The sequence below is a fragment of the Balaenoptera physalus genome, assembly GCF_965194825.1.
Source record: "Balaenoptera physalus genome assembly, chromosome: 15".
Classification (NCBI taxonomy): Eukaryota; Metazoa; Chordata; class Mammalia; order Artiodactyla; family Balaenopteridae; genus Balaenoptera; species Balaenoptera physalus.
The window spans coordinates 98,082,538-98,106,314 of record NC_138894.1 but is presented as its reverse complement, the minus strand read 5'-3'; the positions used below and the strand labels follow the sequence as shown (position 1 = coordinate 98,106,314).

The following is a 23,777-nucleotide window of genomic DNA, read 5'->3' as shown; positions in this document are numbered from 1 at the left end:
CCTCTGACACCGCGCAGGTGGAGCAAAGCGAGGCGCTGAGCGATGGACCCGGACGGAAAGGGCCACGCGGCTCCGAAAGGTGCGGAACTCGATGAACGAGGCGCACAAAACCCTCTGCACGTCAAGGCCCCGGGCTAGCGGCAGTTATTAGTATTATTAATTAATATTATAAAGTTCTATCCTTGCAGAAATGCAATCATGGAAAACCATGTTTCTTCCTGAAATTTGCATAGATGACTGTCAAGGTTTTATGACATTTTCACAAGAACTTTATGTTAATGAAATGACAAGGGAAGCGTAGTAGGTTATTAGAAACCTGGTATCAAGGATAGAATGTTCTATATAAAGACATTTTCTGTGGCTACTAAGAAAAATATAAAAACCAAGCATTACAGAAATCTTCTTCTGCTCCCGTGCTGCTTTTCTTGCATTGATTCGTTGTCCGTCATTTTCATACTTTTCAGTAAAAGAATCAAGAATTTCATAAAGATCTTCTGCTTCAGCAGGCCGTGGTATATCTCCAAATAAAATGTCATAAGCTCGAATGTCTTGACAATAGAATCTAATAAGAAATATATTAAGAACATTTCTTTTGCAGACAGAGATCTTTTCTAGAGTTAAATGTAGGACACACACCTGTGTGTGTGTGTATGATTTACTCACATATAGCACTTCATATATACTACTTTTCAAACACTAAGTACAAGTCATACCCCATGTTAAAGCCTCTAAATTCACCTCTCCAAGCTCACCTCTAGAGGCAATCACCATAAATGGCCTGATATTCATATCCTTTTCCCAATAATATAAAAGCACATCATATATACATACACTTATACATAAAAACATATATAGAACATTTATATACAAATGCATATAATAAACATATAAATCTTCATATAAGCACTTATACACATATAATTACAATCACATACTTATACATCTTTATAGGTTTTTACTTTTTAAGTTTCTTATAAAAATGGTGCTAACATACAGTTTCCTTAAAATGTTTATTTGTATCAAAATTATGTAAGGATTTGCCTTACATGTTTAGAAGCCCTGCAACTGATTAAGAAGTATACTTGTTTTAGTTTATCCAGGATTTAGGTGAACTTTAGTTGGAAAATCTTCCAAAGGCCTAGAATCACAAATTTCTAAAAGCATTCTTAACTTAAATTTCTCAAATTAATAAAAACAGAAGTAAAAACATTTCTCTTGACTTTACAAGATGGAGAGTTCTGCGAACCTTACTTTCCCCCCATTCCTCCTATCTTCTGGTTGTTGAGGTCTGCACTGAACGTTTCTGCATGTGCTGTGGGATTCTGGATAAACGGGCACCACAGACTTGGTACTCAACTTCTCTCAAGTCTGCTGTAAGCGGCAGACGTGTGTCCACCACCAGCAGGGGCAGCCCTGTCAGGGTCACTATTAGTGGGATTCCTGCCAGGTTCTAGAATTAGTCCTCTCAGTCTTAGCTTTTTATCTTTTTCTGGGCAATTAGACATATTTTCGTGGAAATACAGAAGAGCAGTTTTGGGAAAAATCAGCCAGATGCCAGTTTAAAGTGGAAGCTCCACGTCGCCTGTTAGGGTACTTCCAAATCTTGTATTTTTTAAATCAAAATTGGTCTCTATCTTATGGAAGAAAGACAAAGGCTGAGCCTAACAGTAGGAAACCTCTCATGAGGAACCCTGCACTTCGACGTTATGCAGACGGCTGCTTCCCTTCAGCCTCACGAACCAACCTCGGCTGGCTTCACGCTTTTCTTCTGCAGCTTCCTCAGCTCTCTCAGCCTGAACAGAATTAAAAAGAATTAGGGCCTTGCTCTGGATGAGGCTTTGGCTGAAGGCAATGTTGTGGCTGGTTTGATCTTCAGTCCAAACCACTAAAACGTTCTCCGTATCAGTAGTAAGGCTGTTTCGCCTTCTTATCATTTGTGTGTTCACTGGAGGAGCACTTGTAATGTCCTTCAAGAGCTTTTCCTTTGCAATCACAGCTTGGCTAACTGTTTGGCACAAGAGACCTAGCTTTCGGCCCATCTTGGCTTTGACATGCCTTCCTCACTAAGCTCAGTCATTTCTAGCTCTTGATTTAAAGTAAGAGACGTGCAACTCTTCTTTTCACTTGAACACTTGGAGGTCTTTGTAGGGTTATTAATTTCAATATTGTTGTGTCTAAGGGAATAGGGAGGCCTGAGGAGAGGGACAGAAACTTGGGGGCAGGGGGTGGTGGTGAGTGGAAACAGCCAGTCTGAGGAGCCATCAGAATACACACACAGTTACTGATTAAGTTCTCCATCCTATAGGGGTGCAGTTCCTGGTGCCCCAAACAATAACCATAGTAACATCAAAGGTCACTGATCACAGATCACCATAGCCAATGTAGTAATAATGAAAACGTTTGCAATATTGCAGGAATTACCGAAATGTGATGCAGAGACACAAAGTGAGCAAATGTTGTTGGAAAAATGGTGCCGACACAACACTTGCCTGTACAGAGGTACTCTGTACACTCTTAAGAACGACATGAATCTACAAAGTATTATTTTCTCATCGCACGTTTTTCAAATCAATTAAAATTATTTGCCTTGCACTTACTTTCGGTTAGTTTCTTTCCTCTCAATCAAACAGCTACCTTCTAAAGATATGCCAGCGAAGAGGCCTCTTGACTTGCAGTAAGTAAAGACAGCAGCTGAGCTTCTTAGGGAGACGTCTCCTTCTAAATTCCTGCGAAACGGAAGGCTTTGCATCACAGAACTGTAAGCACCTTCACTTAAGGATGACTGTTTGGCACTGTACTTCTAACCCGAAAGAAGGATCTTGCTCTGCACTTACTTCAATCATTTTTTTTTTGGGGGGGTAAGAAATATTGTTTATTGAATATTTAATGAGGTCACGTCCATAGGGCTTTCTTTTTTTTTAAATTTTATTTTATTTATTTATTTTTTATACAGCAGGTTCTTATTAGTTATCTATTTTATACATATTAGTATATATATGTCAATCCCAATCTCCCAATTCATCCCACCACCAACTCCAGCCCCAACTTCAATCATTTTTACATATTTTACTTCCTGCTGGCCTAAGCTAGGTGTGTTTACAGTGGTCTAGAGGACGGACAGTTCATGGCAAGTACATAGAAGGTAAGACGGCTGTAGAACAGTGTGATGCACGTGGAGAACACACGTACAGCTGATATTTTCCCATACTGTCTTCCTTCCCTAAAACAGGGAAACACACCTCAAGAGTAAAAGACTGTGGTTCTTTCTACAGTGAGTATGTTCATGGAACTTAGAAACCTTTTTAAATGATTTTACTGAGTAACTTCTATAAATAGTCTGGGTTTAAAATATTTAATTGCTCAATTAACTCAAGAATAGTTATTGATTAATAGAGAAGGAAAATACACTTTAAGTATTGTAAACATCACTCAAGTAGAACACTTCCATTTCAATTTTTCACAATTTAGTTTGAAAAAAAACCCCTTTTTTTCCCTGATCAATGCTGCCCTTTCTCAGTTAATGAAAATTGACTCGACCTGGCTCCTTCAAAGCTTAAAGGTACATTTTATGTTGATTCCAGTAGATACAACAGCCTGCATTTCTGAAATATTTAATTTCTTTTTGTGTGTTTTAGTTTCAGATTTTCTCGTTTTATCACAATGGCTGTGTTTTGTTTATTTCTTATTTGTAAGCAGACTCAAACCCTCTGGGACACGTGTAAATCATAAATTTCTGTCATTTTAATTCGTTTCTCTTAATGAAAAACAATATAGTTTTAAAGCCTTTACTATCCAAGAGCTGTTCAAAAGGGATTTCAGAGTACTCACCTTCCCAAGGGCCCGACTGCCACAGTCAAATTCCCTCCAAGTGTTAGGTTACCACCTTTTGCAAAAGCTTCTACTGCTCTGTCATAATTCAAAATTATTACCAAATCCGATACCTGAAATGTAGACAGCCATTTATTTTAAAATAATGCCTAAATATCATTTAAAATATATGTTTACTAAAACTCAACATACGATATGTAATGTAGCAAGAATTTCACTGTAGCCAAAGAGCGTATGAAAGCAGAGTGGTGCTGTATTTTGAGCTGAGGGTGCAAGCAGCTAACCTTCCCGCAGGCAATCGGCGCGCAGGCCTCCGGGCAGCCACTGTGCATCGAGCACGTGGTGGGAGGTCTCCGGGCATCCACTTCTCAGCAGCCTCGCGGGTTAGTGAGGCTGAGTGACGTGTCCTAGTGACACCTGAACAGGCCACACACAGGTAGGTGGGAAAGGTCAAAAGGCTTCCTCAAACTAAGCGCTTCACGAAGGCCAAGCCGGAGAAGGAGAACGAGGAGCAGGTCGGAAGGTCCGGGGGCCCGAGTCTGGTCCCCACCGGCGCCCCTGCAGGTCACGCGACCCGCAAGCAGGAGCCGCCCCAAAGTGCAGCACACCAGGAGGAAGATTAGTTAACCAGCAGTTATGCCTATTACCAGGGTTAATCCTCCAAGTAAAAGCAAAGCTGGAGCGAGTCTCCATGCTCTGGGCGGGTCGCTGGGGACAAGGCGTGTTCTTCAGACTCGCCTCCGCTGGGGCGGGACCCCCGGTGAGGCCGGGCAGGGTGCCCAGGCCACGGCCCCTCACCCCACGAGCCCAGGGGAGAGGCGCCGGCTGGGGAGACCAGACTTTCAAGCCCAGCTCCTTTTCGCAGCACCGGGCCATCTGGGGCATTTTGGCTCCATTTGGCCTTTTCATGGTTAAAGGCCAGGGCAGGACCTGCTCCCTGAACCACGGGGAGGTCAAGCACGTGTGTCAAGTGCTGGAGAACGGAAGGCCTGAGGGCCTGGCGCTGGGAATCTGGGCTCAGAATGGAAACCATTTGGGTGTTAATTCCACTTCTGTCCCTGGCATATTGCATGACCTTGGGCAAATGATTGAGCGGCTCAAAGCCGCAATCTCCTCTGTAAAATGGGTATAATAGTAATCAGATTTATAAGTATATATAATCGTATAGGTATATATATATATACATGTATGTATGCATATACACAAATCTAGGGTTGTTTGAAAGATGAGTTGAAATCATTTGTAAACCCTGGCATATTTACATCTCAATAAAATATGCAAAGGCCAAGCAGATTAATGTTTAAAAGATGACTTCATTTATATCGTTCTTTAAATGTTTTGAATCTTTGTTTTCATCTGACAGAAGAATCCGATTATTACCAAACGTCATTGCACTTGGAAGGGCCTAGTGGAATTCCTGATACAGTTTAATTTGAATTCCTTCATGAAAAAATACACTAAAGTTCCGTAGGACAGACCAAACACGCCAGCTAATTGATGCATGCCAGACATATCACTGTGACTCATGTCAACTGTTAATTCCATTTTATACATGGACAATTTCTGAGGATCATGGTGTTGAATGATACAGAATTATTTAGCATTTCTCATGCAAAGCTAAGCAATTTTGCCAGATTATATAACCAAATCTTATATACTTTTTAAGAGAACATATATGAAATTACTTTGCGTAATGCTTAGTGTATACACACTCAGCTAGTATAAGTCTCCAGCTGTGACCTTGTGGATACTCTAGTTGTTATGTCTCCTTCTACTTGGTACGTCTTAGGATAGTTAAGTAAGGCACAACTATATGAGTCAATAAAGAAAATAAATTAATCCTTTAACTTTATGTCTAGTCTCAATTCAGTTCTCCTGAAATAAGAGTAAGATAATCCTGTGTTCTTTGGTGACATGACTAATCAGAGAACCAGGTCCAAAGCACCACAGTTTGAAGAGCAGCAGTACGGCCAACGGCCCTTGATTTATTTCCACAGCTTAGAATAAAAAGTAAAACAGATTTCCTGAAAGAAAACTGGAGCAGGGCTTCCCTGGTGGCGCAGTGGTTGAGAATCTGCCTGCCAATGCAGGGGACACGGGTTCGAGCCCTGGTCTGGGAAGATCCCACATGCCACGGAGCAGCTGGGCCCGTGAGCCACAACTACTGAGCCTGCACGTCTGGAGCCTGTGCCCTGCAACGGGAGGGGCCGCGATAGTGAAAGGCCCGCGCACCGCGATGAAGAGCGGTCCCCGCACCGTGATGAAGAGTGGCCCCCGCTTGCCGCAACTAGAGAAAGCTCTCGCACGAACCGAAGACCCAATACAGCCAAAAATAAATAAATAAATAAATAAATAAAGTAGCTATAAAAAAAAAAAAAAAAAAAAAAACTGGAGCAATGGAGCCATAAACAGTTAAGACAGATATTTAAGAATTTGATAGAGGCTTCTTAATAAGTTTGCATTAAGATACAATTAACTGTAAATAAAATGCGAGTTTTACAATTAAACTCAATTCTTTAAAAAGAATTTTAAAAAATACAACTATCATGCAGGAAAAGCTGGGGGAGAAATGTTCTCAGGAACCGGAGGGCTTCTCATCCCCTGACACACTGTCCCCAACACGGCACTGCCCCATCTCCCTCTCAAGTGTTTACCCACCTAGAACCCAAGCCACCGAGTCCCCGATGCTGTCGTCCTGTAATGAAGCGATAGCTTTCAAGCCCCAAATCCAGACAACCTGGCGAGAAAGCCCAGGGCTCCCTCCTGTGGTTCTAGTGAGACGGTCCCCCAGCCCCACCCCTACCCTCCATAGAAGGGTCTTCTTTCCCATCTCTCAAGCCATTCTGCTCGGGAGTCTGTCTCACTCCCCAGAAAGCCTCATCGTGTGGGCAGAAAGCTTTCACACTCTCAGTACGTGGCGTCATCAGCCTCAACGTCCAACCCACATCTGAGGGGTTCCCATCCCCTTCCACTCTTCACACCAACAGATCCTCCCCTTGCACAGCAATCTTAGGGGACTTGGAAACTGAACTCTGATCTCTAACAGTAGTCTCTCAACTTAAGCCTAGATGCCTTCCTCATCATTAAAGTAAAAGAGTTCATCCAAATTCTCCTGGAAAAAGCAGAGTCATTTTTCTCACATTACAATCTTGGGTGAAAGCGAGGTTGATCTGACTTGATGGCCCAGTGTGGATTCTGAATTTTGGTAAACAACGAACAATTGGATAATCCAAGGTATCAGGGTTTTCAGACCTTTGGGCTCTGCTATAACTTTCCTGGAAAGAAAATATTAATGGTGTTTAAACCAAGTCTTAGCATTATCTTTCCTTACTCCACTGACTTTTAAATCTTTCATTTGTTGTTGTTGTGTTTGGTGGGTGTGTGTGAGTTACACAACCTTGGGAATTCTCAGCAGTTCTCATGAGTGGACCAGTGCCATAATCTATATTTAACTAATGCCCAAGCTCCTGAAGGCCAACAGATTCTGTCAAAAAACGACACGTCCCTAACTTCACATACCTTCAGAACCTTAACCTGGTCGAGATTCCAAAGCGGAGCTAAATCTAGACTTCCTGATAGTCAAGTCCGCTTTCCACGTGTAATGAAGGGGTCACCACGTGGGGGAGGCAGCATGGGGGTGGAAGCTCGTAGGGGGTCCTGGGCTCAGGAGAGGGGTCTGGTCCCACCATGGGGGGCACTGCAGTCTCCTCCAGCCCTGCCACCACACGCCACACCCACGTGCTGCCAGGTGGCGAGAGCAGCCGACCCCAAACGCCAACCCCCTTGCCTCTGTCTTAAGACCTGCCTTCTCTTCCTGTCATCAGACCAGGGCGACTTTACCTGGAACCATGGCCTTGCTTGGATCCTTCCCCTTCTCTGTCCTGCTTCCCTCAGCCCCTTAGAGTTTCCCCCCCACCCAGAACATTTGCTCAGTAGGTCACGTGCACCACGAGCCCCGTCTCAGGCTCTGTGTCCAGTGAAACCAGTTAGAGACAACCACACACCACCTCTGCAAGCTGCTTAGCACCTCTGTGCGTTGAAAATAATCACATGCGCCCTGCCTACCTCATCCGTGCCCTGAAATCCACGGCGTGTTATACGGGTGGAAGTTACAGTTAGGACCAGACGGGGCACGAGAAGCGAGGAGACTCACCCAAGCACCCATGGAAGCCAGAGGCCTCCCTCTGAATGGCCAGCCTGCCATTCTCCGGCTGGAGGCGTCACGTAACTCAGTTATCTGCCCAATGACGGCAGCGACGGCCACTCAGCGTGGCTACGGTATGGAAATGATTCTATGAGAGTACATGTGAGAGTTTTATGCGAATGTTAGCCATTATTGCTAATTATTCCATTCCAAAACAGAATGGCAGATAATTAAATTACTCAACAAACATTTAATAGTTTGAACCGATGATACAGTGCTTTAAAGAAACAGATTTATTTTGGGTGTCTACTTGTGCTTGATACTTGGCCAGTCTGAGGACACAGGTATGAAGGACTGACAATCTAGGTAAGGGCCAGGCAAGAAAATCTCCAGACTGGCGCATGTGCCGAGCGCTCCATCCCGCTAGGAGCAAGCGTGCGGCGGAAGAAGAACGCCAGAGAGGAGCCCAGGCAGCCTTGGGGGCTGCAGACTCGAGGGCGTGGGCCCCCCTGCCTGCGTCGGTCACGGCCTGCTGCACTTCATTGGAACTGGAGCTGGGGTGACAAGAGCATCCAGCCGCAGGAGCTCCGCGGGCGCATGGCCGCTGACCCCCAAGCTCCCTCGCTCATCCTGGGCCAGAGCTGCACCCAGAAGGTAACTGCGTGTTTCTGGCCAGGTCTGAGATGCTTCCTGGGGAACCAGCACGGCCCCTCATTAGCACTGAAAAGTGACTGACAGCTCTAACCTTACGGCTACACTCAGGGAAGCAAAGCCAGGTCATGTTCAAGAGGCACAAACTCCTAGGACAGTCTTCTAATCTCTACTTGAAGTGGATATTTTTCAAAGTTAACACTTACCTTCCATGTACAGTATTTAAATGGAATTCCAGAGTTAATTTCTAATACAGCCACGAGGGTAAGTTGCATGCAAAGTTTCCACAAATGGCAAATATAAGTAAATGCTCTTTGAGATGGAGCCCCAAAGCCTGGGGTCAGAGGGCAGTGATGAGGGACACCTGGGTACAGTGCCAGGAGGTGTGAGCAGGGGTGCACAACAGATGCTGAAATACGCTTTCCACACGAGTGCGATGTTTCTGAAGGCTATGATTTGGTTGAATATACAACCAAAAGGCAGTCATGATAGCAAAACTAAAACATGTTCCTCTTTTTATATCACAGATTTATGCAGCAGCAAGTAAAGGTCAAATAAAAATGAAAATCAATAGTGGAAATACTTCCTCCTAATAAGGCCAAGGGCATTTAAAACTATGGCAACAGAGCAAATTCATAAAAGGATAGTTCAGGAAGAAACTGACTGAAATTTGAGAAGAAAGTGATTCGGGAATATTAGGAGATTTGATTTACCAATCACTTAGCAATAAAGCAGCAGCTGAAAGACTGATATCATGCAGATGCTCCCTGTGGGAGTGACCTCTGTGTGCTGGTATGATTTCGAGTCCATTTGATTAGAAATGGGCTAGAAACCATAATCATTAGCAGCAAAGTTGTAAAATGAAACAATACAAAGTCAATCTTTACTTAAAAAATTGGGAGTAGTTTGAACATTAGGGGTACCAGACTGGATTTTGCCACAAACGTTGATACATGGCATTGCGCTGTCTGCACCCATGACCCCGCAATCAGAAGGCATAAACTGCCAAGTGCAGTTTGTCAGATCTGAGAACATGTGTCCTACTGACGTGCTGAAGGTGGAAGCGGATGCGATGGTGAATGAAAGAAACTCTACCCTCAATGAAGGAAAAGGAGGAAAACGATAGACATTACATAGCTTCAGGTAGAGAGTCACGAAAATAAAAGGGAACCATTTCCATAGGTGGTCAAACAAGAACAGTAGGAGACCACTCAACTTTCACGTATCAGTTGCTTTTAGAGAACAGGGCAATTGTACGTACACACATCAGCCACTCACCTCTATTCCTAGTTCAAATCCTCCACCAAGCCCAGCTATCCCGATGGCCGAAGGTGCAGACCATTCTAATAAAAACAAACAAACATTACTCTAATATTAAAACTCCTTGGCACATAAATATGGGGAGGAAAAATGCTAAAATGTGAATTAATAGTGTTTCTTCTTAAAATAATGAGATTTTGGCATTTTTGCCTAAGTTTTTAAATGTTCTTTAATAAATATATATAATTTTTTAAGTTAAAAAGGTTTGAAAGGTGTTAGGTATTCATTATGAGCTGCACAGACTCACAAGTCTATGTTTTCTAATCTTTCCCTACAAACATGCATAATACCAAACTATTGAATTCTCACCAATTAAATATACATAGCATTTGATAATTTCAACCATCAGTATTCATAATGTTTTGCAAAATAATTGAGCTGGAATTCTAGTCTTTTGTTAGTATTTTATCATAGATATAAGAGAGCAAATGGATTCAAAAGAGTTCATTATAATCACTTCTAAGGGTAACATAATACTAAACTGTTTCTATTGTAAATCCTGGAGGGCAAAAACTGTTTTGACACCCTTTGTGCCTAGTAGAAGCACAAGAAATAGGTTATAAATTCAAGATTATTAAAATTCTATCAAGATACATATCCTTACATTTGGAAACTAAGTACAATAATTCCATTCGCCATGATATGGTACATTTCTGGATTATTGTGTGCCTATTTTTCCTGATCTAGACACAATTGTGTTAAACAAGTCTAGAAAAAAATAATTGGGGGGGTGGGTGGGATAGTCTAGATGAAGTACTTTCTGAAAATGCTCAGTAGCTCCCTAAACCTAATTTTTCTTGCTATCATGTATTCTAGATGACAGGCTAGTGCTTGAATATACCCAGAACTAATCTATCTGGGCTTAGAGGGGTTTTGATTACAGAAATTAATGTCTCATAATCTCAAAGTTATTTTCCACTTCCTATGTTAGGGACTGTCCCTGTTTAAAAACTGCCCACTTGGCCAGGGTCTGGGGATTTGCTGTGCCCCACTGGGTGGCTTTTATATTACCCTCTGCAGAGCGACCAGCAGCTACTTGGGAAGATGGGAGAGAGAAACTTAGGTATCTAACCCAGTAGGAAGGTCCACCTGAGGTTCTGATAGGAGCCCCAGGTGTCGACGGCTCCTCCCCCTTTTCTGACAGTCACCCGTCCATGACCATTCGGGGCCTGCAGGGCTGGGGGCTCCTTGCAGACCTGCAGGGCTGGGGGCTCCTTGCAGACTCGGAGCCCATCTCACGGTGGACTCGATTTGAGTGTGCCTGCTTGTCTGGTTGTACTGCTGGGAATCTGCCCATGAAAATTTGGGTAATGCTTCTTTTCTTGAGAAGAAGAGAATGATGTCATTTTTTGTTCCGTAGCCAAGCCCAGAGCTATGAAATCTGAACCACAACCTCAGGGGCGAACTCTCATTTGCTGTGGGGACGCCTCACAGGGGACAACAAATCCCGCTGACTCAAGTTCTGGGGCCGTGCGCCCCCCAAATGCCAGGTGTCTCTCCTGTCAGTGGATGGCCCACATTCTCCCTCAAAATAAAATAAAATTATCTACACAAAAAGAGCTATTAACAGAAAAATGTGCTCAATTATATAACTGACAGCAAATGTTAAATTCATATAAAAGCCTTTTAGCTGGTTATGACACACCTACACACACTTTAAATATTATGTATGTTGGTTCTTGGGATTCAAGCAAACATATTTTGATGTCATGTCTGAAAAATCAAGTATTAGATTTCGCCCCAGAAAGTAAAACCAAATTATACTGATCTTGATATGATTCTGCCCTGGGGATGTTCTTTAAAATGTTTCGATTTTTAAGATACCGCACAGGAACAATGGGGTAAAAAAGCTTCCATGAAACAAAAGCAAGCAAGTGTAAGGTGAAGCCGAGGAATAAGAATGCATATTTAACAACAGAAATACAATGTCAATGTTTACTATACGCTCCATGGAAGGACAACAAAGTGTGTAAAGACGGGGGCCCCATCTTCTGATATTCTGAGTCTCACGGGTGGGTCGGTTGACCACAGAGAAAACCGAGGGAGCGGCCCGAGGAAGGTGGTCCAGGCAGCACCGGAAAACCTGTCTCTCTCCCTACAAAACCTGTTCACAGTGGAAACAGAACAAAAAAGGGGCGAGGATTCTCTGCCCCTCCCAGTGAAGGGACGCTAGCTTACTTCCATCTGGAAGGCGCGCCAGCACGATCCCACTGCCCCCTCTCGCGGTGACCAGAAACCCAGCTTTTATCGCAGACAGGACCGCCAGGCCCTTGGCTTTGGCAATGACGTGTGCTGCAAAAGATGAAGACAGGTGAGCACCGGGCAGGCGACAGCTCAGCAGGCCCGTGCGTGCAGGTTTGCTTCCCGGGACCAGGGCCTCCGTAGCCTCAGCAGCGCAGGGAACTGCGAGGAAACCGCCCCAGGACAGAGGAGCCTGAAGCCTTTGGTGGCCCTAAGCCGACAGGGCGGGTGCTCAGAATCCTGCAGTGGACACAAGAAATGAGACACTGGGAAGAGACTGTACTGATATCTAGTAGCAGGACAAATAATTTGGAGATTTCAATTAATTTACAACATAATTTATAATTTTACAAGTTATAAAAGTATTTTCAAAGAAATTAAGATCTACACAGTATTAAGGAGAAACTTCAAAAGGGACTGACATGCAGTGTGCAGCAGAACATTTGAACTTAGAGCCACATTGTTGAGTTCAGCTTCTATTAATATGAAAATCTGGGTTCAAAACCAGGAAAATTAAATGATTTTGCCACTTTAAAAAGTTTTTTGACTTTATAAAGTGATCTGATCAGTATTCGAATAACACATAACTACCAGGGCACTGAAAATATAATTCAATTTACAAAATATTGGTTTATTCACATTTCAGGGAAGTTTGTTACATAAAAGGAAGGTTATTAACATAGGTACCCACTAAACTCAGTGCCTTACTAGTCTGTGGATTTATTTACATAATAGTACATCTTTCAAATAACAAAGGAAGCCTAAACATTGGAAATTATTCTTGGATCCCAATGTTACTTTTAAGGTAGTTTAATTTATCATCATTTTAGTCAAATATTCTGTCAAGGAAGTCAAACCAGACAGTGTACTCACATACACAAAAAAGGCTTTGTAGGTGTCCCTAGGAAACACTAAATTTCTAATACACTTATGCACACCATTTCAAAATTTAAATTAATAACAGACTCTCAGAGACGATTCAACCGAGAGCACAAGTAGGGTAACACACACACCATTCCTGGAGCTCTTGGTACTTAAGGCTTAGAAGTAAGGCTCTCTTCTCTCCGATGGTCATCAACTAAGTGTGTCTTAGTTCGTGTTCTAAAGGGTTTGACACATGGTAATGATGTTGACAGCTTCATTATACATCAGGTAGGTTTGTTTATACAACACTTGTTGGCAGAATATCCTCACATGCCATTCTCAGTGCTTTTACAGTGAGTAGTGCCTCTATTCAGGAATATTAGGTATAACAGAAGTATATTTTTAAAGTGAACATAGTTCAAATGTCAGGTGTGTTTTTATATCTTATCCACCCAGATTCAGGGACATTAAAATACCAATAATTCCTAAATAATTGTCCAATTAGCTCTTCATTTGTAATGTAGATGCACTGATTGCAGATTTACTCTCTAAATTGAGTTTCACTTATGTCTCAGAGCCCCTCACACCAGAGGACTGTGAACTCACAGCCTAAGAAAGGCTAAGGGTCTGGGCATTTTGTTTTAAAATATTTTTTAGATTTTATCTCCTATCACATAGTACACCTCCTTAGCTTTAATGTACGCATAATGGGCCCTCCCTCCTCATCCCAAGGAAAGATGAGGCTTGGTCATCTGGCAGCTGCGGCCTCTCTGGCTTCCATCAGACACACAGCCCGCAGCCCTGCGGGACTTCGCTCTTCTTCAGGCTGCTGTGTAAACGGGTTTTCATTTTCTGAGCTACACCCAGTGAAAGGGAGTCGGGTGGCCTTTGACTGGAAGCAGAATAAAGGCAAGGCAGAATTTTGCTGGACAAAATCCACGAGAAATAATCCGTACCCAAATGTTTTTATGGTAGGAAACACAGCTTATCTAGCCTGACATGTATGTAGATGCTGCTGTATATTGAGAAATGTCTTCTGCCTCCTGCTTCAGAATAGAGCTACAGAAAATCGAGTTCTTCTGGTTGAATTTTCTTCAAGTGTTACACAGTGCTTCTCTAACTTGTACGTGCATGTAACTCACTGGAGATCTTGTGATAAATGCAGATTCTGATTCATCAGGCCGAAGAGGAGCCTGAGGTCCTGCATTTCTAACAAGCTCCCAGGTGATGCCCAGATGTGGTCATCTGCCTTCGAGTAGCAAGGCTCTATGAAGTGCTGTTTTCTTAAGATGGGAGGAGTGGCTGGGCCAAAATAACAGCACTTAATATTATTACTATAACAACAACAAATTAGAAATTCTTACAACCCTTAAAGGTCTGTTAAATAACTTCAGAAAATCTGGCTTAAGAAATTAAACTGGTTTCTCTAATGCAGGATGAGAGTTATGCACTAAGAGGGAAATTAGCCCGCAGCTGCCTACGCTAGTCTGCGTATGAGTGTCTTTGCATCAGACAGGTATTCTCTGAAACACCTTTTAGAAATAACTGGTAGTAGTAATGAACAGACAGTGGTTCCCAAAGGCTTGCCTCTGGACCAGGTCTTGCGTGGTCAGCCGACTACAGGAGAATCACATTAGGAGACGTGATAAAGTCTGCACTCCTGGCCACGCTGCTTCCAGGGTCTGATTCAGCAGGTCGGGGGGGAGCTTAGGAACTGCACTTTAATGACCCAGGGAATACAGATGTGTAGCTGTGTTGGGAATCATTGATTAGTCTTCTTAAACCACTATAAAGTATAACTATCTTACCTAGAAAGAAAAAAACACAAAATTAAAATTTATTTATGAGATTAGCTAGTGAGTTTGCAAGATGAGTTTGCGAAAGTCCTCAGAAATTGAGGACAAGGACCTGTGAGTTTGAGGAAAGTGGAAGTGGAAAAGGACACAGGGTACTTAGGGCCATGGGCCCTGCAAAGGCGAGGAGGAGAGGGAGTCTTACAAGGCGGGTGGGAGAGGGAGGCCGCCCAGGGCCCCAGCCGGGAAGACGGGCTCAGAGGAGAAAGGTGCTCTGAGGACCTGTGTGAAGTCAAGGGTTGAGAAGGTAATTTAAGAAACAGAGCAGATGTAGAAGTGACAAGTATGTATTTTATTTACCTACCAGGAATGATCTTATCAGGTCCATTTCTGGAAGTTATTTCTGTGAATTCTCTTAGAATTTTAGCAGCCTTTTTTGCTTCAGATTTCAAATTGGAAGGTATAGGGTTATTCACTGAAAGATTAAAAAAATGATTTTAATGAAGAGATCTACTAAATAGAAGTTAGAAATTTGTTGTAATTTCATTTTTCTCATACAAAATTAAGCATTATCAAATTGTATCCTACCAAAGGAAATAAATTGAAAATCCTTATTTATTGATCATTTCATCTCTATTTTCCTAGTAAATTAAATTCACTGGGATTGGGAAACCCTAAACTCTCAAAATCTCAGAAATTATAAAATCATGGAATTCTAAAGGATCTTAAAATCTGGTCCAGTCTCCTAATTATATATCTTTTCCCTGTAATTCTTAACTCACCACAATATTAACAAAAAATATTAAAATGTTAAGAATGAACAAAAGATGTATTTTACTACTGTCTATAACAGATAATATAAAATTTAATATATTTGACTATTGTGTTGAAAATGTTTGACCTGTCTACACAGATTTTCCTTATCAGTGAAATTCTAGTAGACTCAGGAATTGAGTGATTACTTCCATTAATGGACATTTGCATTTGTACAGCATTCTCTGTTTTCAGCATTGGTTGGGTATTCATAAACTCAGAGGAAGGTTTATTCATCCTAGCAGTGCTCACATAATCTTTCCAGCTCTGAAGTACGTGGGATGGATCATTCCTTTATCACAGGACAAGGAACCAGAAGAGTCAAAGAAATCAAGAGGCTTCAATATAAATCCTGCTGTTCCGACCATCAGATGAATTTTTCATTTCAAAGATTGTATTTTCAGCCCTGAAAGTCCCATTGGTTGTTTTTCATTCTTTCCATTTCTATCCTCATTGTGTTTTTGTTGTTCTTTCAATCCTTGAGCATATTTTAAAAAGTGTTTTTATATGCTTGTCTGATGATTGCGTCATCTCTGCCCTTTCTGGGTCTGTTTTTTGACTGACTTTTCTCCGAGTTATGGGTTATGTTTCACTGTTTCTGCCCATTCCTAGTGAAATTTGGTGGCTGCTAGAACTGTGAACGCTGCCATGTTGAGGATCCAGATCTTGTTGTCTTCTTTAAACAGTGCTGCTGCGTTTGTGCTGGCGCCAGGGAGTCACTTGCAGATCAGCTCAGTCTTTCCAAGGCTTGCTTTTAAGTTTTGCTTGGAGCGTGTAGTCTCCGGTGCCAGGCCTGCAGTTACCCTGTGACTCTGGGCTCTCTCCTGAACGTCCTCGGGTGTGACACTCTCTCCACTCGGTTGGTGGGAACTACTGCTCCCAACGCTGCATAAGCTCTGAGGACTGTTCGCCTCACAGCTTCCTGAGACTCGTTCTTGGCCCTGCCTTGAAAGCGTCCCCTTCACACAATGCTTCCTGCTCAGCCAAGGACTCAAGGGTCCCTCTGCAGATTTCTTCAGCTCCTTCCATCTCTGATTCACTCTCCTCTGGGAATCTGCTCTGTAAACTCCAGTTGCTCAGCCTCTCCAAACTCAATGTGTCTCTCCCACGCAGAAGGAACCCATGCCACGGTGGGCTTCCCTCCCTGTGCTGCAGCTTGGAAAGTGCTCCAGGCAGAAACACGGGCAATTGTGGACTCTACCTCAATTTCCCCTCTCCTCTGGGATCCCAGACCCACTCGCCTGTCGTCCCACATGAAAACAGATACTCCATATATTGTCCCCAGTTTCTGGTTGTTTACGGCAAGTGGTGATTCCAGTACCAGTTTCTTTGTCATGAAGCTCTCAGTGTACTTTTGTTTTTTATGATGAGTAATATTGAATATCTTTCCATTTCTGTCAAATCTTTATTTCTTGTCCATTTATGGAGGGTATTTCTCTGTTCCTAACTGATTTGTATATTAAGGAAATTAACCTTTTTTTTCTAGAATATGAGTTACAAACATTGATTTCCTCTTTGCCATTTGTCTTTTCAATTTTCTTATGATGGTTTTTCTACTTTTAAAAAAATGAAATCAGGGGCTTCGCTGGTGGCACAGTGGTTGAGAGTCTGCCTGCCGGTGCAGGGGACGCGGGTTCGAGCCCTGGTCTGGGAGGATCCCGCGTGCCACGGAGCAACTAGGCCCGTGGGCCACAATTGCTGGGCCTGTGCGTCTGGAGCCTGTGCACCGCAACAAGAGAGGCCGCAATGGTGGGAGGCCCCCGCCTGCCGCAACTGGAGAGGGCCCTCGCGCAGAAACGAAGACCCAACACAGTCAAAAATAAATAAATAAATAAATTAAAAAAAAGAAAAATGAAATCAAATTCCTATTCTCTTTTAAGTCTAACAAGTGTCTAACTACTAAACAAAGTAGTTCCCAAATTCATATGGAAAAATAAGCAAGAAAAGCTGGAAGAAAATGTGTGAAAGAAGAAGAATGAAGGGGATAAGCTCTGGTTTAACATATTATAAAGCCTCAATAATTTACCTCTTAGTGATGTAAATACAGACAGAAAAATCAATTTCACAAAATAGAAAATTCAGAAATTGGCCCAAATATATAAATTAATTTAATGTATGATAGATATTGCACCTCAAATCATTGTGGAAAAGCTGTTGTACACAATAAATAGTGGTCCTTTGGGGGGAAAAAGTCATCCACAGTTTCGCATTACATAACAATAAACTCCAAATGCATTGATGATTTAAAATACCAAAAGTCAAACCATAAAAGAACCAGAAATTATGGGAGAATTACTTTTCAAATTCATAGTGCAAAAGGTCCAACTATGAGGAAGAATTCTTTTTTCTTTTTTTGGCCGCACCGCGTGGCATATGGGATCCTAGTTCCCCGACCAGGGATTGAACCTGCGCCCCCAGAACTGGAAGCATGGAGTCTTAGCCACTGGACCGCCAGGGAAGTCCCTGAAAATTTTTCTATATTTTTTAAACAACCAGAGATTATGGCATAAGTGCATTGTAAAAATAAAGGAAAAATATAGATACACAAATATTGAAGAAGAAAGGCAACCCTACTACTAATACTCACCAATACTACTGTCTGCATTTTAGTGTGTGCTTCAGTTGGTTCCTACTGCTAAACAAGTAGATTATTTCCATTTTTAGTTTTTAGTGATACCACTGTTCGATGGTAATTATCTTGAGAGAATCTTAGGAGTTGGAATTAATGACTGAAAAAAAATCAAGAATGTCTAGCTTTTTATTCCATTATCAAATCACCTTCTAAAATTACTATCCAACCTTAGAACCACTGGGTATTACCATAAAAAATTCGTACTGTTACTGGGGAAGCTGGTCGAGGCAAAGTGTGCACATCAGAAAGGATGACAAGTTTTTATTTGAACTTAATCTGAATACTAGAGAATTTTTTTGTTTGTTTACATTTTGTTTTGCATATTTTCTGTTCATGTTCTTTGCCTATTTTTCTGGTGCCATACTCCTTTTGTCTATAATTTTAATCATGTCGCAAGTTTGTATCTCAGCTTCTTGTTTTTATACTTTTATGTATAGTTTTTCAGTATTTGATTTTATTTATATGGCAATATCTCTCTGGGCTTTCTACAATTATCATCTTTCTATTATTGTGACTAAAGGCCTTTAAGAAAAAAATTATACAAGTATTATTCTAAATTTTCTTCCAGAGCTTTTATTTTACATTAAAGACCCTCCTCAAACTTGCATTGGTATAGGATATGAAGTAAGAACCTAATATTTTAAAAATATACAACACAATTTATTGAATAATCCACAGCACTTAATTAAAAATGCTACCTTCATGACAAAAGCAAGAAAGGAATATTCATATATATATACTCATATATTTAAAAATATATGACAGGACGGAGGGAGACGCAAGAGTGAAGAGATATGGGAACATATGTATATGTATAACTGATTCACTTTGTTATAAAGCAGAAACTAACACACCATTGTAAAGCAATTATACTCCAATAAAGATGTTAAAAAAATATATATATACATATGACAGAGATGACATGGTAGATTAATAAATTATTCTGGGACTTTAGGTCATTCAAAGGAAAACAAAATAAAATTAATTACAATATCACATCATACACACACAAAAAAATTCAATGTAATTGAACGCCTAAATATTAAAAGCAAAACTTAGTACTTCTAGAATAAAAAGAATAGGGAATATCTTTATGATTTGAGGATGGAGGAATGCTACAAACAAGGCACAACAATAACGGGAAACTACAGACACATTCAACTACATTAAAGTTTAAAAAGTTGTATCAACATACATTTAAAAAATAAAAATATAAGCCACAGATTGGAAGATATTTGTCATAAACATAAGTGACAGAGATTTAGAATCCAGAATATATAAAGATCTTTTATTTTTTAATATAGAAATTTATAATTTATTTACATTTATTATGATTGCTATGATTTATGGTTGATTTATTATAATTACGAATCAATTTGAATTTTTCAATTTGTATTTCTATCATATCTTTAGTATCTTCTACTGTTTCTTTTGTTATTTAAAATTTAGAATTCTTCAAGTTGAATTCTTAAATCCTTCTTTAGTTCTGGACATTTTGCTTCTTCCATTTCTTTTTTTTTTTTAATTTTTATTGGAGTATAGTTGGTTTACAATGTTGTGTTAGTTTCCAGTGTACAGCAAAGTGAATCAGTTATACATATACATATATCTACTCTTTTTTAGAGTCTTTTCCCATATAGGCCATTATAGATTATTGAGTAGAGTTCCCTGTACTACACAGTAGGTGCTTATTAGTTATCTATCTTATATATAGTAGTGTGTATATGTCAATCCCAATCTCCCAGTTTATCCCTCCCCCCCCAACCCCTGGTAACCATAAGTTTGTTTTCTACATCTGTAACTTTTTCTGTTTTATAGATAAGTTCATTTGTACCCTTTTCTTAGATTCCACATATAAGTGATATCATATATTTGTCTTTCTTTGTCTGACTTACTTCACTCAGTATGACAATCTCTAAGTCCATCCATGTTGCTGCAAATGGCATGATTTCATTCTATTTTATGACTGAGTAATATTCCATTGTATATATGTACCACACCCAGCATATATAAAGATCTTTTAATATCAATAAAAATATGAAGTCACTATAGAAAATGGAGCAAAGTGTTCAACTAGTTAATCCACAGAAGAGGAAACCTCCATGGCCAATAAATACATGAAAAGTTGATCAAACTCCCTAGAAGCCAGGGACACGCAAAGCCAGACCATAATGCATGACCGTTTCTTGTCCTTTAGGTTGACGGAAATTAAAAAAGCCTGCCAATGAGCATGTGTAGGTTGTGCAGGGGCACATAGGGAAGCCTATGTCCCATTGGTGGGGACGTGAGTAAGTGCAGCTGCTGTGGGAGCTGTTCTGAGGACAGCTGGAGATGACCCACCAATACTACTCCTGGACGTGCTCAGAGGCACTGGCTGCCCGGCTGAATGGTGGCCCCCAAATTCACGTCTACCTGGACCCTGTGAAACGGACCTTATTTGGAAACAGGGTCTTTGCAGACGTAATTAAGTTAATCATTCTCGACCACCCAGGTGGCCCCTAAGTCCTTAAGTAGACAGAAAGGGGAAGATGCAGAGAGGAGGGGAAGGCAACGTGGCCACAGAGGCAGAGGCTGGACCGTGTGGCCACAAGCCCGGGAGCACTGGGGCCCCAGGAGTTGGGAGAGAGAAGGCAGGACTCTTGGAGGGGTGCGTCCCTCCAAGCGCGTGACAGCCCACGGGCCGCCTCCACGCGGGACAGGGCGTGTCTGTTGTAAGCCGACCGTCTGCGGTAACTTGTTGCGGCAGCCCAGCCACCGAGGCAGGGCCTTTAACAGCACAAAGAAATAAATACATTCAAAGAGGAGACAAACGACCCTCAAAAGGAGGACGGATATATCTAGTTTGGTGTAGTATTAAAATTGTATTCTATACAGAACTTCAGATAAACTAGATCTACTGTATCAACATGGCAAAATGTGAATAATATTGACAGCAAAAACAAGTTGCATAAAGATATATAGGGTATCACACATTTATGTAAACATTTACATAAATGTTATACAAATATTTATATATAAAAATAAAGTAAAATGATATTTGATCTGGGGGGTGGGGTGGCCCTGGGGAAGGCTTATTTAGGAAGCTTACTGGAAACTACTTTTTTCCCTTAGGCTGTGTATAGTAAGTCATGGATGTAAAAATTGTTATTCTCAATAGTCTTTGGTATTTCTGAAATATTACAGAACAAAGATTGTTCAGCATAAATTGAATCCTGTACTATTAAATATTTAATATATTAGTGGCAACGTATGACTCCAGCTGTAAAAAAATATGTATATTATGAATAATTACTCCATAAGTTGTCTTTTGTTTAAAATCTGACCTCTCACAGCCAACAACATGTCTTGCGTGAAGAGGTGTAGAAAAGTGAAAAATGTACCCTTATGTTTTACACAAACAAGAGAGCACACACAGCCTCCCCTCCCCCACGCATGTGCGAGCGTGTGCGCGCACACACACACACACGCACACACATAATTCAAAGGACAGGGATTTGGTGAGTGGCCACACGGTAAATATTCAGTTGTTATTATATGCATTTGTATATCATTGACAATTCTGAAATTTGAATTTTTAGGAACTAACATAAAGTTGCTCTTCATCTTCTCGATCATGTATTTGTTTAAAATCACACTGTCCCATTTTGATGATGGTACTGAGATACTGAAAGGCTGATACTCTTGGTTCTCTACTTTCACTTGCAATGGTGAATATGAAACACAAAGATGAACACAGAAAAATTCTCAGAAGCACATAATTTTTGAATAGGGAAGGAATCTTAAAACATCTATTTAAAATTATGTCAATTTACTAGTGGTCTTTAAACTTTTCCTATTATCAATGCTTTGGTTATACAGCCTGGATTTAGAAGGTCTTAGAAAAAATACAACCTAGAAAAATTCCAAGTGAACATATTTATGTAGATATTTGGGCCTTTAAAGTACATTTTATGGAAGTAGCTGTTAGTCATGACTTGACTAATGTCAGTAGCAGGCTAATGACATACAATTGTTTTTGGTATTCCACAGTGATCAAGAAAAAGTGTACATGGTAGGAGGCATTTCCAAGTTTCTGATATGGTACTGACACAATTGACAGCTTCTGAAAACCACAACCGGTGTGAACAGACTCGATGGGAGCCCGTCTCTTCTCCGCTGGGTCGCTACAAAGGAGGCACCGAGCTGGCGATCAGCAAGGCAACCGGAGCGCAACTAGAAAACCGGCTAACGTGCACCGTCCATTTGTAACGCACGTGCTTTGATACCTGGCGTAGGACTAGATGAGGCCTTTGTTTTCTTAATTTTTGTTGGGATCTAAGATGATGTAACCTTACTCTTTATGGAATGAACAAGTCGCATGCAGGGGGTCTGCTGTGTTAGCTAGTCGCATGCAGGGGGTCTGCTGTGTTAGCTAGTTTCCCACACACTCGTGTGCTTCCCGCGTCAGCACAGCGCTGGCCCCGGGAGCAGCTGCCCAGAGACAGTAATGGGTGTCGCTTCTATGCCAAGATAGTGGGAGGTAGCCTTTTCTGCACCCTCCCTCTCCTGTCACTGGCTGCCTGAAGGGGTCTCCACGGTACAGCCGCAGTGGGGGGGATGGAGACCCCTGGATCAGAACACGGGGGAAGGTGCCCACCACAGCTCTTCCTGTGCTAAGAAATCGAGATGTGGGGGCTCGTTGCTGCAGCTGACATAACCCTACTTACTATGTTTAAAAATTACTTCTCATCTCTCCATGGTATTTGCTGCAGAAGAAAGATGGAGACGTATCTGTAATTTTTATTTTCTAACTTAGGACTAGACTTGTTTTATATACATCCTAATCACTTAATTAGTTTGGGGGGGTAGATAAATGGGTAAAAACACATAAAATATAACATACCATATGTTACTATCTTTCTCTTTGATTACATAGCATTCCTAATAGACTACTTGCAGGTCCTTCTAAAAAAGCAAAGCAGTAGTTTTGCCTTTTTATTAAATGTTAAAATGGATAAAAAGATAGATCTTTGCTGTACCAAGTGCTCCTATTAGCACGTGCCTGAAAACAGCTTCATGTTACAGGGCCCTTCCTGTGCCTTCCTCACTGCGCCCGAGTTACGCCGCTGGCCGTAACCCCCCTGGTCACCTGGAGAAGGTGTAGCAGGCAGAGCCCAACGGCAGGTGGGACGCACACGGCGGGTCAAAGAGGGGATATTAACTGTGGGAGTTATTCACTCTGTGTGGCGCCCTCGGCTGAGGGACAGTCCTGGGGGGAAATGTGAGGAGGTGCAGCCCTCCCTGGAGAAGCTGTCGCTCAGCCCGAGGACGGCGGGCAGCTGCGCTCCGCCAGGCTGGGCTCCCCCTGGGTGCGGCAGGGGCCCGAGTCCTCGGAGCAGTGGGGCCTCTGGCTTCCGAGCGCAGGGGGCTGTGGAGAGGACCCTGAGAGGCCTTCCCGGGCCTCTGGCCAAACGGGCTCGCCAGATGGCCTCTCGCCGCTCGCTGAGCCCTG

General features: G+C 41.8%; 1 protein-coding gene across 6 annotated transcripts in view; it reads right to left on the bottom strand.

The window, feature by feature from the left end:
* Positions 1-23,777, bottom strand: part of SH3YL1 (SH3 and SYLF domain containing 1) — a 46,363-nt gene that overhangs the window by 15,323 nt on the left and 7,263 nt on the right. For 3 of the 6 annotated variants that reach the window (XM_082426341.1, XM_082426342.1, XM_082426340.1), the window contains exons 2-7: positions 15,202-15,316; positions 12,122-12,235; positions 9,902-9,966; positions 3,829-3,941; positions 2,598-2,726; positions 394-562 (exon numbers count right to left, since the gene is read on the bottom strand). In XM_082426341.1, coding sequence (XP_082282467.1) covers positions 394-562; positions 2,598-2,726; positions 3,829-3,941; positions 9,902-9,966; positions 12,122-12,235; positions 15,202-15,229 — 618 coding nt within the window. In that variant the 5' untranslated portion in view covers positions 15,230-15,316. The remainder of the gene's footprint in view (positions 1-393; positions 563-2,597; positions 2,727-3,828; positions 3,942-9,901; positions 9,967-12,121; positions 12,236-15,201; positions 15,317-23,777) is intronic. The other 3 variants (XM_082426338.1, XM_082426339.1, XM_082426343.1) reach the window with 3 other exon arrangements.